General features: G+C 18.7%; 5 protein-coding genes across 5 annotated transcripts; 3 read left to right on the forward strand and 2 right to left on the reverse strand.

The window, feature by feature from the left end:
• Nucleotides 1-9: 9 nt before the first annotated feature.
• PRELSG_0408500 (conserved Plasmodium protein, unknown function) lies at nt 10-1,983 on the reverse strand (the record flags this gene model as incomplete). Its single annotated transcript, XM_028680227.1, has 7 exons — nt 10-51; nt 229-315; nt 486-562; nt 640-712; nt 803-1,010; nt 1,181-1,595; nt 1,704-1,983. The coding sequence occupies 7 exons, from the start codon at nt 1,981-1,983 to the stop codon at nt 10-12; spliced, it is 1,182 nt and encodes a 393-aa protein (XP_028531744.1).
• Nucleotides 1,984-3,211: 1,228 nt separating this feature from the next.
• Nucleotides 3,212-7,159, reverse strand: PRELSG_0408600 (GAF domain-related protein, putative; the record flags this gene model as incomplete). Its single annotated transcript, XM_028680228.1, has 1 exon — nt 3,212-7,159. The coding sequence occupies one exon, from the start codon at nt 7,157-7,159 to the stop codon at nt 3,212-3,214; it is 3,948 nt and encodes a 1,315-aa protein (XP_028531745.1).
• Nucleotides 7,160-8,400: 1,241 nt separating this feature from the next.
• Nucleotides 8,401-10,733, forward strand: KASIII (beta-ketoacyl-ACP synthase III, putative; the record flags this gene model as incomplete). The annotated part of the gene is made up of 8 exons (XM_028680229.1): nt 8,401-8,539; nt 8,734-8,825; nt 8,936-9,067; nt 9,500-9,635; nt 9,722-9,835; nt 10,006-10,340; nt 10,417-10,485; nt 10,641-10,733. The coding sequence occupies 8 exons, from the start codon at nt 8,401-8,403 to the stop codon at nt 10,731-10,733; spliced, it is 1,110 nt and encodes a 369-aa protein (XP_028531746.1).
• Nucleotides 10,734-11,229: 496 nt separating this feature from the next.
• On the forward strand, nt 11,230-12,734 carry PRELSG_0408800 (ubiquinol-cytochrome-c reductase complex assembly factor 1, putative; the record flags this gene model as incomplete). The annotated part of the gene is made up of 6 exons (XM_028680230.1): nt 11,230-11,453; nt 11,684-11,990; nt 12,071-12,144; nt 12,219-12,347; nt 12,509-12,579; nt 12,661-12,734. 6 exons carry the CDS (start codon nt 11,230-11,232, stop codon nt 12,732-12,734), a joined length of 879 nt encoding a protein of 292 aa, XP_028531747.1.
• An 843-nt stretch (nt 12,735-13,577) lies between these two features.
• Nucleotides 13,578-14,252, forward strand: RAB5a (ras-related protein Rab-5A, putative; the record flags this gene model as incomplete). The annotated part of the gene is made up of 1 exon (XM_028680231.1): nt 13,578-14,252. One exon carries the CDS (start codon nt 13,578-13,580, stop codon nt 14,250-14,252), a length of 675 nt encoding a protein of 224 aa, XP_028531748.1.
• Between the last annotated feature and the right edge of the window lie 81 nt (nt 14,253-14,333).

Genomic DNA, 14,333 nt, shown 5'->3' on the forward strand with positions numbered 1-14,333 from the left:
TTTTTATAATTATTCCTTCGATATATCCCACAATTTTACATAGCCATCATTCTAAAAAAAAAAAAAAAAGTTAAGAAAATAAAATTTCAATCTATTTACACATTAAAATTTGATAATGCTAAAATTTTACTAAAATTACAATTATGTAATCAATTTTTTTTTTTTTTTTTTGAAGTGTAACTATTTTTAAATGTTTTCATTTGATTTTTATTTAATTATTCAACTCACTGCCCATGTTAGAAATAATGAAGAATTAGGAATTGGACGAACATCAAATATTTCACATTGATGAGAATCCATTATTTTATTTACCATCTGAAAATAAAAAAAATATGCATATATATATATATAAATATAAATATTTATTTATGTATTTCATTATATAATAATTAAAAAAAAATGAATAATAAAATGTGCATTTTTAGCAATTTGCAAAATATTATGTTAATGCATATATGAAAAAAATATATATATGTTAAATATACTTCTAGATTTTCTTGCTTCAAAATTAATAAATTAGAACCAGAAATTAAAATTAAATATTTAGAATCACCAGATATAGCTAAAAAAAAAAAAGAAAAAAAGAAAAAGGATTAATAATATAAAAAAGTAAAAAAAAAAATGCATAAATTTTCTTACACATTTTTGAAAAATCTTCAAAGTTATATTCTTTTAAATCTTTTTTATATAAAATCTTAGACTCTTCTTGAAGCTATAAAAGAAAAAAAATTATAGTTCATTTAACCGTTTTTTTTTTTTTTTTAAGTTTAATATATTCATAAAAAAGAAAAGAAAGTTATACTTTATATCGTATGTTTAAGTTATATGCAGTTAAAATTCCGTATTTATCAATTATAAAAGCTTTTTCTTCATCGTTACTGAAGCATAAGCATTTTGTTCCTGAATTGGTTTTTAAATCTATCACCTTTTCTATATTCTGAAAAACATTTTCCTTCAATTTTATTTCAAATACTTTAACTCCTGGAGACCAACAAGCAACACCAAAAAACCTTTAAAATTAATTATAAACACAAATATATATTTCTGATTTATATTTGTTTATTTATTATTTATAAAATGTGATTTAATAATAATTTTTTTTTTTTTTTATATACTATTTATTATCTATCATAATTATTTTTCTTTTTTTTTAATTTTATGAATAATTTAAATAACAAACCTTCCTGATATAGAAATAGCAAAATCATGATTATAAATTTGTTTTATACTAATAATTTTTATAATTTCTCCTTTCATATTCCATATTTTTACTTCTGTTTCATCTAATTCTGAACCAGTAATAATATAGGAATTTTTATGAACATACAGAAATTTAACATCCTTTTTATGCAATTCTGTCTTCCCTGCTAATATCAAAGAAAAGTTTTTTATATTATTTTCAGACTTTTCTATATTAAATATTCTTAATGTTGAAGATAATTCATCAACCGCTACCAAGTAATTTCCTTCTTCATCTATATCAATACAGCTATAAACTTCTCCCATTTTTTTATTTAAAATAGATTTATATATATTATCTTTGTAAATTTTATGAATTTGTATATTTCCATTATTACAACTAATTGCAATAATTCCTATTTAAAAAAAAAAATAATATAATATGTTTTAAAACAAAATATTTTTAGATATTAATCATTTTCACTTAAAATTTACAATTTCTTTTTTTTTTTCTTTCTCCTAACCATATTTCTCATTTACACATAAACTTAAGGGATAGTTATTGCCTTTTAACATAGCAATGTTTCTATCAAATAATGCGTGAGATATGTTGCTTTTTGTAGTTTTTATATGTCTTGTATTTTTATTGATTTCTGGTGCAATTTTTTTTTGTTTAGGTGTATCTTTTACTTTTTTTTTAGTTATCTTATCTTCATTTAAGTTACTTTTCTTTTTTTTATCTATTAATCTACTTCCCAAAATAATGAACACAATAACAAGGATACTAAATAAAATTGTTATCATTTTTCTTACAAAAAAATATCTATTATTTTTATAATTTTATTTTTTTGAATGTTTAATAAAATAATAATAAATCTTAAAAAATATTATTTCTTAATTTTAACTATTTCCTTTCAAAGAACACAAAGATAATTATATAAAAAAATTTTTTTAAAATAATTTATATTTTATTTTGGAAATTTGTTTTTTTATATTAAGTGTTGTTACAATTAATTTTAAGATAAATAGTTTTAATAAATTTATTTTTAAGCTTTCATATATAGTATTAAAATTAATAGTTAAAACATACACGAGAAAATATATATATATATATATATATATATATGTATTAAAAGGAAATTTCATTTTCTTTCTTTTTTAATATTGTGTATTTAAGTATACAATGAGTATTACATAAAAAAAAAAAAATATATATATATATATATATATATATAGTATTTAAAAAAAGTTATTAATCATATTTTTTTTTTTCTGTTCGTTAAAAATATTTTAAATTTCTATGAAAACTTTAAAAAATAGATAAGTAAATTAATAAATAAAATAATGATAAATTTACATTAATGTCAAACAAGGAAGATAAGAAAAAAAAGGAAAATAAACAAAAAAAAAAAAAAAATTTGGTGAATTAAAAATATGGCATTGTATCAATAATTGTTCCATAAATTTTCAAGTACATTTCCACGATATAAAAATATTTCACTTTAAAAAAAAAAAAAGATAATAATGATATATTTATATTAATATAAATAGTAATCAAACGTATGCTTGTGAGATTAAAAAAAATAACTAATTTATGAAAGTTATCAATAAAAATATATAAACAGAATAATTTTAAAAGATAAAGATTTAATACGAAATATGCTTTGTTTAAATAAATGAAAAATATAGAAAACTTTAAAATTAATGGAAATTGAAAAAAAAAAAAAAAAAGTGTATAACATTCAATAATTTGTAAATAGTAGGTATATATATATATGAAATTACGAATATTTTTCTTAAATAATTCTATATTGATAAATTTCTATTATTATAAAAAAATTCTACTTAAAAATATAAATTACTATTATAACCAAGAAATAAAGAATCAGTAAAAAAATATATTAAAAAAGCAAAGTTTTTTTTTATAAAAAAGTCAAATTATAATATTCCTAAAAATTTATTTATATATTTTTTTTTTTGTTGTAGACATATATACCTCTTTTTTAATGTATTGTTATCTTTTTTTTTTTTTTTATCTATCTATTGTAATAATTTCACTTTTTTTTCCTAAATCATCATTTAATATTTTTGGTACTTTTTTTGTATGAGTATTTTGATCAAAAAAATCTTCTATGAATAAATCTTGGTAATTATAATAATTAAAATTTTTTCTTTTTACTTTTTTTCTACAATGGTAAAAAATTATATATTTATAAATAATATCACACATATTACTATTGTTTAAATGATACAAATTTTCTTTAAAGAAAAAATCAATCTTCTTAATATTATAACATATATTTGGTACAATATAGTTAAATGATGTATTTTCATAAATTTTACTTAATAAATAATTGTGTATTAATTTTAAATCAATTATACATGAATTATGTAAATTAATTATTAAATTTAAATTTTTATAAAATGTTTTCTTAACTATATTTTGGCAATATATGGTAAACCAAAAGTTATTGTTTTCATGTATATCAAAAACTTTGATAGTGTAACAAAATTTTCTTAATTTTTTTCTTTTTTTTATTATCATATATTTATTGGTGTTACTAAAAATTCTATTTAAATTGTATTTAAAAATATTTTTTAACATTTTAAAATTTTTTATATCAATTTTTTTTTTAAAAACATTATTAAATACTCTTTTCAAGTGTACATGAGAAAAATATTTTTCATCAAACATATTAGAACTGTAAAATTTTACAACATCATTTAGCATAATTTTTTTTTTAAATAACAATTTTTCAATTTGTTGTGAATTTTTCAAATAATTTTTAATTACTTCCTTATTTATTTTTTTAATAATCTCAAGCGAAGAATTATTATAAAAAATTTCATTTAAGAAAGGTTTATAATTATTATTCATGCATTTTTTTGCTTCCATATTTTCATTTTCACTAGCTTTTTTCTTAATATAATTAGAATCATTTTTTGGGAAATCTATTTCATTTCTTATTAAATATTCTTCTCTTATTGCTCCAAACTTTTCCATATTTTCTTTTTCTTGAATAGTATTATTATCTATATTATTTTCAAAGTTCACTTTTTCAAAAATATTATCAGAGTTACGATTCATTTTATATAATTCACATAAATTTATATTTTCTTTATAACTTTGTATTTTAAAAAAAAACACATTTTTCTTTATATTCTTAAAAAATTCGTCTATATTTTTCATGACGTATATTATATATGAATTAAGGTATCTATTATATTCATTAATATCAGAATTTTTTGGAATTTTTGAATTTAAGGATTTTATTTCAGTACAAATCCTGTCATCATTAAAATTATTATTGAATTTATAATCAATATTATCCCCGTTATTATATTTATTATCATTATTGATATTTTTATCAACAATCACAACATTAATATTATTATTACTTAAATCTTCAAGCAAAATTTTTTCTTTCTTTGAATTATATGAAATTGTTTCCTCTTTTAAGGCATCGTCATTTGAATTTTTATTAATATTAGTAGTTGAAAATTTATCTCTTAAATTGTGATTCATATATTTAATTATATCCTTCTCACAATCTATATTATTAATATCATATATTTTTTCATGTTTCCCATTTACATGATACATTCTACTATTATATTCCTTATTACTGCCATTATAACACTCATCACTCTTATATTTACTATTATTACTACTATTAGTAGTACTCATATTGTTACTATCATTGTTATCATTATTATTATCACCATTGTTAATAAAATAATTTTCAATTAAAAAATCATATAATTTTTCATCGTTTTTTTCTATTATTTCTTCTTTTTTATTTAATTTATCTTCTATGTCTAATTTAAATCCATTTTTTCCCTCACTTTCTAGTTGATTCAACTTATACTCATTAATTTTATTTTTTTCTTTTTCTATTTCTATTTCTTTTAGTTTATTTAATTTTTCATCATCATCTTCAACTTCATCCTCATCATCATCTTCATCATCATCTTCATCTTCATCATCATATACGTCAGCATCGTCATTTTTCTCATCATAGTACTCTTCATCAAATTCTTTTTCTTTTTCATTTTCATTACCTTCATCAAATATTTTTTCATCTTCTTCTATGTGTGAAATATTTTGTTGAATAATTTTTTTCTTCCTTTTTCTTTTTTTTTTTTTTTTCTTCTCATCTTCTAGATTTTTTGTCTTCATCTCTTCCATTTCTTTTTTTTCTTTTTGAAAATTCGAATTACTCAAATTAGTATCTACTTCATCTCCTTCATCTTCATCTTGATCTTCTTCTTGAGTGTTATTTTTCTCTTGATCAAAAATAATCATTTTTTTATCTCCCTCACTAATATAATTGAACTTTTCCATAAAAATAGAAATATGTTTGCTCATCATTTCCGCTAATTTTTCGTCATTCCTTGTGAAATAACCTCCATGAGATCTTAATTTATTTAAAAACATAAGAACACCGACAACTTCATTATTTTTATCCAAAATGGGTGCAGCTAAAATAGTTCTTGTTTTAAAATTAAATTTTTTATCATGAGAAGGGTTATATAGTTCATTATTTAATACATTTTTACAATTAATAATTTCTTTATTTCTAAGAACCCATAAATTAAAACTTTTCTCATTGCTATTCACGGGAATCTTAATAATATTTTTTCTCCCATGTATTGCTTTGCTCCACAATTCATTTTTTGCTTTATCATATAAAAATAAGGTAGAAGTTTCACAATTTAAAATATTTGGGCAATCACACATAACCATTTGAAAAATAAAATCTAATTCTTTCTTTTTTTTTAGCCGTTCACTTTTACTAGTATCAATAAAAATTAACTGTAGCATACCAATAGAGCAACCGAGTAAAATTCCTAGAACTGATCCTATCAAAGTACAGTACTGATAAACTTTATTTTTTATATCATATTTTGCTGGTTCTATTACTTTATATGTTTGAAGTAAATAATTCAAAACATATCCAAAAAAAATACCAAAAGTATCACTACATAATTGTCCAAAAGAAGCAGCACAAAGTGTAGATATTCCAAAAGATACCCCGATAGAGGCATCAAAAATATCACCTAAACGGATCATAATAAATTGATCCATAAAACCAAAACCAATCATGGGAATTGATGAACAAAATATAATATTTAATACTTTCTTTATTTCATTTTTTTTTTTTAATTTACAATTTTCTTTATTTTCTTTCACTATTTCAGCACAGTAATTTCCATTTTGATTATTCACATAATCAATTTTATCATTCCCGTTATTATTTAAATTATCATATTTTCCTTCTTTATTATTTTCGTTTTTATCAGAATTACTCACTTTTGATATTCTATAATTTTCATCCTTTTTTGAATTACTATATTTCATTTCTAAGTCATTATTATAATTAATTAACACTCTCTTCAAATTGTCATGTCCTTCAGTTTTCTGATATTTTTTGTCATATTTACTATCACTTGTATCATTAAATAAGTATTTCTTTCTTTCTAATATATCTACTTTTATGTTATCTCCTTTGTTCAATCCCACTTCTTCAATTTTTTCTATTTTTTTATCACTATCACTAATTAAATCAATTGCTTTTTTCTTTAGTTCTTTATCACCTTTAAAATTTTCTTTCATGTAACTGTAATCTTTTTCTGTTGAATAATAATCGCAATATAATTTATTAAAAGCGTTATTTCTACAATGTACATTAATATCTTCAATCAAATTCCCTCTAAAATTTCTGGTTAAACTTCTCTTTTCATTGCTCCCAATGCTTTTCAAATCATCATTTCTTGTTTTATAATTTTGTTTACTTTTTTTTTCATTCTTCATATATATTGTATTGGATCTTTTCCTGCTAACGAAAATTCTTTTATCATGTAATAAATTACAATAATGAAATTTAATTAATGAAAATAACTTTAAGTTATAGTTTTTCTTGATTAATAGCCATGATGTGTCACATCCCCAAATAACTTTTAATACTCTTTCATTCATAATTTTGAAAAAATAAATTGTTTATTTATAATTCACTTCTCCTTTTAAAGAAGAACAGTAAAAAAAATTACTTATTACATTAGCATTATTTAAAAATATTTTGTGTATATATACGTAAATTATATGATTTCCAATCCTTTTTTCTTGCTAAATAATTATTATGTTTAAATATAAATAAAATTTCTTTTATTTTTTTAGCTTCCTTTTTACTATTCTCTAAATAGACTGCATTTTTATTTTTTATAAAGAAGAATTTTATATATTATAAACTTTCTTTTCCTTTTTTTTTTTTTGTTTCTTTGATTTTTATCTTTTTTTTAATATAAAAATTTGAAGTTACCTTTTTCTTTATCTACTATAATTTTTTTTTTTTAATTTTCAGTTTTTTTTTCTTTTTCTTTTTATTTTTTTTTTAAATTAAGTTTATGTAAATATTTTTAAAATAAATTTTTATATATTGAGTAAAATGTTTCTTGCTTAAATTTTAAAGAAGTTTTTATTTTTTTTTTTTTAGTGATGTATACCAAGTTAAAAATAAAATCATTTATGTAATTTTTCTTTTTTCTTAATAACGTAGAAATTTTTTTGGAATATTTTTTTAGTATAGGTAATTATAACTTTAAAAAATGTACTTGTTTGAAGAGTATTTTTATTCTTATCAAAATAAAAAAATTAATTTTGTGTAATGTCACACATAAATATATTTATATAAATACCTTTGACAAATATGAAATCATTGAAGGGATATGAAAACAAGAATTAAATATTCATGTTTTATTGTCTTTAATAAGTTTTTTGAATTGTTTTCACCTGTTTTCAAATACCTTTCCATTAAAAAAAATTATAATAAATAAAAACAGGAAAGGAAAGGAAAGGTAGGAAATATTAATAAAAGACTAAAATTAGAAGGAAGAAAAAAAAAGCTTAATTTTTTTATTTATGACTATAATATCATATAGGAATTAAAATAGCAAAGAGAATCAAATGAAACTAATAAAAATAGTCTCCTGTACACGCATTAAATAATTATCCGTTATAACCAATTTTTTTTTTTTTTTTTTTTTTTTTTTTTTTCAAATATATTTAAAAATTATTTGTATATCTTAATTTAAATATATAAATTAAATATTATTTATTTTATTTATTTTTTACATTTTCAATATCTTCAAAAAATATAAATAAATAATTGATCTCGTATGGTTTGGTAAGTGGCTTCAAAAGTGTAAAGGTATTAAAAAAAAATGCTTCTTTATATTATTACATTTTTTCTGATTCATAATGGGGTTATTTTACTTGATATAAATAAAAATAATAAATACAACTTTATAAATAATGTTAAAAATATTCCATATACCAATAAAATTCGAGCCCTTGGCAAATGTAAGAAATACGAGAACACTTGTAAAAAAGCAAAAGCATATATTCTATTCCTATATACATATTTTAATTTTTATAAATATCTTTTTTTTGTGTGTATTAAAAAAAAATAGAACTAATGGAATGTTATAAAAAAAAATTAACGTTAATTTTTTCTAGTAAATGTTTAAAAATTAACTTTTTTTTTTTTTAATTAGCTGGAGGTAAAATAATAGGACATGGTCATTCATATCCTTCAAATGAAATTAAAAATGATGAATTAAAAAAATATGTTGATACAAGTGATGATGTAATGCTAACATTTTCTTTTTGTTTTTTTATTTAAAAAAAAAAAAAATACATATATATACAAGTTTGATACTGGTAATTAGTTTTAAAAATTATATATTATATTTATAGTGGATAAGAACTAGAACAGGAATTAAAAAAAGAAGAATACTAAAAAGAAATGAAAATTTATCGATGCTACAAATAGAATCAGCAAATCAAGCTTTAAAAAGTTGCTCATTAAATCCATTAGATATAGATATGGTAAATAATAATAAGCAATTTTGCTTTATTAATTTTTATATTTTATGTGAATATTTTTGTTTAGAGTGTTTTTTATTATTTTACTATAGATACCTTATACTAATTCTGCTAAGCAATGCTATAAATGATAAATTCTATTTTCAAAATTAATTTGATATGTATATTTTTTACTTGTACTTTCTCTTTATTAATAACTATTTTGCATATATTTTATTCTCTTTGTATAAATGATTATTTATAAATAATATTATTTTTTTTTTTTTCTAAATAAAAAAATAATAAGATAATGGAAATAAAAATTAAATATAGAAAAATACTTATAATTTTTTATTTTATGCACATATCTTTTAATGAATATTTATACTATTATTAGAAAAAAAAATAGAAACTATGATTTTTTAATACATATATGCATATAATTATTATACTCAGATTATCAATGCATCTTCTACTCCTCAAAATTTATTTGGTGATGCGAATAATATTAGTAATAAAATAGGATGTAAAAACAGTGTCAATATGGATCTTACAGCAGCATGCACAGGATTTGTTTTTGCTTTCGTTACAGGTTTTTTCATATACAAAGAAAAAAATTTATATTCTTAAGCATTTTCTCTGTATATATATATATATATATATATATTTGTTTCTTAGCATATAATTTTTTACCTAGATATAAAAATATTTTGGTTATTGGAAGTGATGCATTAAGCAATTTTGTTGATTGGAGAGATCGTAATACTTGTGTTTTATTTGGTGATGCTGCAGGTGATCCCTTTTGCTTAATTATTATAAAATATATCTTTAATTATTTATATAATTATCATAGTTGCAACTATTATTACTCTTATATACATTAATACAACTATTACTAATAGTATATTTTTATTATTTTTACATATTATGATTTGTTCACGTCAAATTATATAATTCTTTAGGTGCCGTTATATTGCAAAGAACTGAAGATAATGAAGAAAATAAAATTTATAATTATTACTTAGGTTCTAATAGTGAATTAAATGATCTATTGACTATAAATTTTGAAAATGACAATTATAATTTAGACAATCCTAATATAAATAAATACGGAAAATTGAATATGGATGGAAAAGAAGTTTTTAAATATACTATTAGCAATATACCAACCATTCTACAAAAAACAATATCTGATTCAAATATGAAAATTGAAGATATAGATTACTTTATATTCCATCAAGCTAATATAAGAATTATACAAACAGTTGCACATAAATTAGATATACCTATGTCAAAAGTATAAAATTGTTTCATGTTTTCACTTTTTTAAAATTATATATTTTTTTATTATATCTATTATCTTATTTTTTTAGGTTTTAGTAAATCTAGATGAACATGCAAATACATCTGCAGCCTCGATTCCCTTGTGTTTCTCAGAAAATGTAAAAATCTAGCAAAAAACAAAAAAGCAGAATCACATATATATAGAATAACATTGCTTTTATGAACTATCAATTATATTATTTCATTATTATTATTCTTATTATTATAAACATTATTTTTCTTTATGTTATTGTTATTATTTTTTTTTTAACAGATCCATAATGGTAAAATAAAAAAAAATGATACTATATGTATGTGCGGTTTTGGAGCTGGAATGTCATATGGATGCATTATATTTAAGTATTAAATGAATAAAAAAAAAATGAAAAATATGTTTTTAAGAACATTTTAAAGAGTTTTCATCTTAAATGTTTTAAAATGAAATTTTTTTTTATATTATTGTTTTAAAAAACCTACATAAATATTTCAATTTGTTAATATATTTATTCTTTTTTTATTATAATTTTTGTTTATTTTATAATCTTGTTATAATTCTTATTTAGTTTTTAATTATTTTTTTTATTTATTATATTTTTTTTTTTTATTATAATTTTTTTTTATTTTTTATAATTATAAATTTTCTTTTTATGAGAAAGTTTCTTTTATAATAATATATTCTTTTATATTAAATAAAAAAATTAACATAATAATTCAAAAGAAAAAATAAATTATATTCAAAATATATGAATGTAAAGAAAAACATAAAGATAAAAATAAGATCTGAATAAATGAAAATGAAAAAAAACATATTTTTTATATGATATATAATATTTTTTTTTCTTCTTTCATTAAAATTTTTTGTGATGTGGAATAAAGGTAGATCATTATTACTAAATAGAAGATATAAAAATTTTCGATATTTTGTCAGTGAAATAAAAGTGTATGATAGTCTAAAAATTATTGAAAGCAAACAATTATACGAAGACAGAAATACAAAAATAACTGTTCAAGAATCTTCAAAATATGCTATACCTATACCTCAATGTGATCGTTCCATAATAAGTTCTTTTATTTATAAAATCTTCTTGTAAACTCTAATTACTTATATATATAAAATATACATTTTTTATTTAATTAAATAAATTAAAAATGCAAAAAAAAAAAAAAAAAAGTATATTTATTTTAGTCAAATAACATATAATGAAATAAAAAAATCAGAAATTTTATGTCTAATATGATTTAAACTCTTGATTTATATAAATTAGAATTCTTTAAAAAAAAAAAAAATAATAAGAGGATTTTTTTTTTTTCTATTAGAAAACATACAGAATATGGTGAATGTGCTTGGAGATTAATTCATCTAATAATTGAAAGATTAGAAAATGAAGAAATGATAAAATTATTTCGTATAAATGAATCTTTTAATATGAAAATGTATTTTTATGTTTTACATCTATGGATAATTAATAAAAGATTAAGACATGAAAACTATCAAGGGGATATAATTAATACATATATTTTTGATATTACATGGAGAATTGTTCGTGATTGGTTGCTTTTAAAAAATATTCCAGAATATACCTTTAATGCAGAACTTTTAAATTGCCAAGAATATGCCTTTGGTGTTAGTTTTTTTTTTTTTTCTTTATTTCCTTTTTTTTTTTTTTTATATAATTCACACTAATTTTAAATTTTTAAATTTAGTTTTTAGTATCTTTAGATGAAGCAGCTAGTAAAGTAGATATATTTCCTTCACTCCTAAAAGATATATTATGGGAGTTCGTTTATAAAAAAAAAAATATACCATTAAATAAATTAAACAATTAAATTATTTTTTCTTATTTTATCTTAGGCATCTATATGAAAAAAAAGTTAAGAAAGGTGGTAAAATAGTTACAGAGCTGAGTAAGTATAGTATTCTTCAATTGAGGCATATATTCAATATATCAAGTGATTATTTTTTGCAAGCTTATTTTATCTGGTTATTATACACATAAATTATTTTTTTATTTTTTAAAATATTTTTCATTTATAATATTTCATTATATACAATGAAAAAATTTATTTCTGAAAAAAAATTTTACTGTTTTTTATTTTTTTGTATTTTAATATATATAAATATATATATCTTTTTTTTTATAGGGCTGATTTTTATAATCAGAAAAAATCAAATCGTCGTTTACCTGCGTTATCTCAGCAAATATCATATGGAGGTATAAAAAAAAAAAATAAAAAATAAAATAAAATAAAATATTTATATTATATAAAAACACTTTTTTACAATAATACTTTAGGTTATCGTCCAAAAGATAAAAGCAAATATCTTCCATATGATGATGGAAAGAAGTTATTACCAAGAATTTATTAGGAACAAAAAATTATACAAGTGTATAAATTTTTTTAATTTTAATAATAGCATACAGTTTTTCTTTTTTAAAGAATTTAAATATATATATATATATTCTTTTTTTTTTATCCATTATTTTTTTTTTAAATCTAAATTTTTTCGAAAAAAATTTAGATTATTCTTTGTATTCTTAAAAAAAAAATTTAATTAAGAGAATTAAAAATTTTTACATTCAAATTTTTTTTATTTAGTTTATATTTTCATGGCTGCACTTTTTTACAATAATGTAAAAAATTATTTAAAAAAATTGCCTTCATTATGTGTATTTTTTTTTTTTTTTTACTTGTTAAGTAATAGCTTTATTTAAATTTAAAAATTATCTTTTTTTTTTTTCTTCATTTTAATAATAGTTATACTTAAATTTACATAATAATTTGTATTTTTTTTTTATACTTTTTTTCTTCTTTTTCCTTTTTTTTTTTTTTTCATTTTTCTTTTTCCTTTTTTTTATTTCATTTTTCTCTTTCCTTTTTCCATATTTTTTTTTTTTTTTAACCTTTTTTTTTTTTAACTATTATAGAACACTTTATTTTTAATCTTATTTCATTTATATTTCTTTATTTTTTTATTACCCTATTATTTTTTGGTACTTCGGAAGAATATATGATATATATTATTCAACATCTCTTTATATATTTTGTTCTCAAAAGTATTATACTACATATAATTTATGCTTTGTAACTCAATTATTTTTTCCTTTTTTTTTTTTTGTAACTGTATATATGTTATTTTTTTTTTTTTCTTTTTTTGTTTATGCTATTTTTACTTTTATGATCATATGATGTATTAGTCTAAAAATGAAAAATGGAAAAGAAAAGTAGTTATAAAACAGTGTTATTAGGAGAATCTTCAGTAGGAAAATCAAGTATAGTGCTACGTTTAACAAAAGATACATTTCATGATAATACAAATACAACAATAGGTGCTTCATTTTGTACATATGTAGTTAATTTGAATGAATTAAAAGTAAAAAATAATAATATAAATAAAAATAATAATAATGACAATATTTTAAACGAAAATAATAATAACGAAAGTGTATGTAATATAAAATTTGATATATGGGATACAGCAGGGCAAGAAAGATATGCAAGCATTGTACCTTTATACTATCGAGGTGCTACATGTGCTATAGTAGTCTTCGACATTAGTAATTCTAATAGTTTAGATAGAGCTAAAACGTGGGTAAATCAATTAAAAATTAGCAGCAATTATATTATAATTTTAGTTGCTAACAAAATAGATAAAAATAAATTTCAAGTAGATATGCTAGAAGTACAAAAATATGCTCAAGAAAATAATTTACTTTTTATTCAAACAAGTGCAAAAACAGGAACTAATATTAAAAACATTTTTTATATGCTTGCAGAAGAGATATATAAAAATATTATAAATAAAAAAGGTAGTATAGACAATACAATAAATAAAAACTTAATAAGCCTAGATAAAGAAAAAAATCAAAAAAAAAACTGCTGTTAACTTTTTTTTTTTAAATTAAGTTGCAATTGCTAAGAAAAAAATTAATATTTTTTTTTATTTCTTAATTCGTATAAAATAAAA

The sequence above is a fragment of the Plasmodium relictum genome (assembly GCF_900005765.1).
Source record: "Plasmodium relictum strain SGS1 genome assembly, chromosome: 4".
Classification (NCBI taxonomy): Eukaryota; Apicomplexa; class Aconoidasida; order Haemosporida; family Plasmodiidae; genus Plasmodium; species Plasmodium relictum.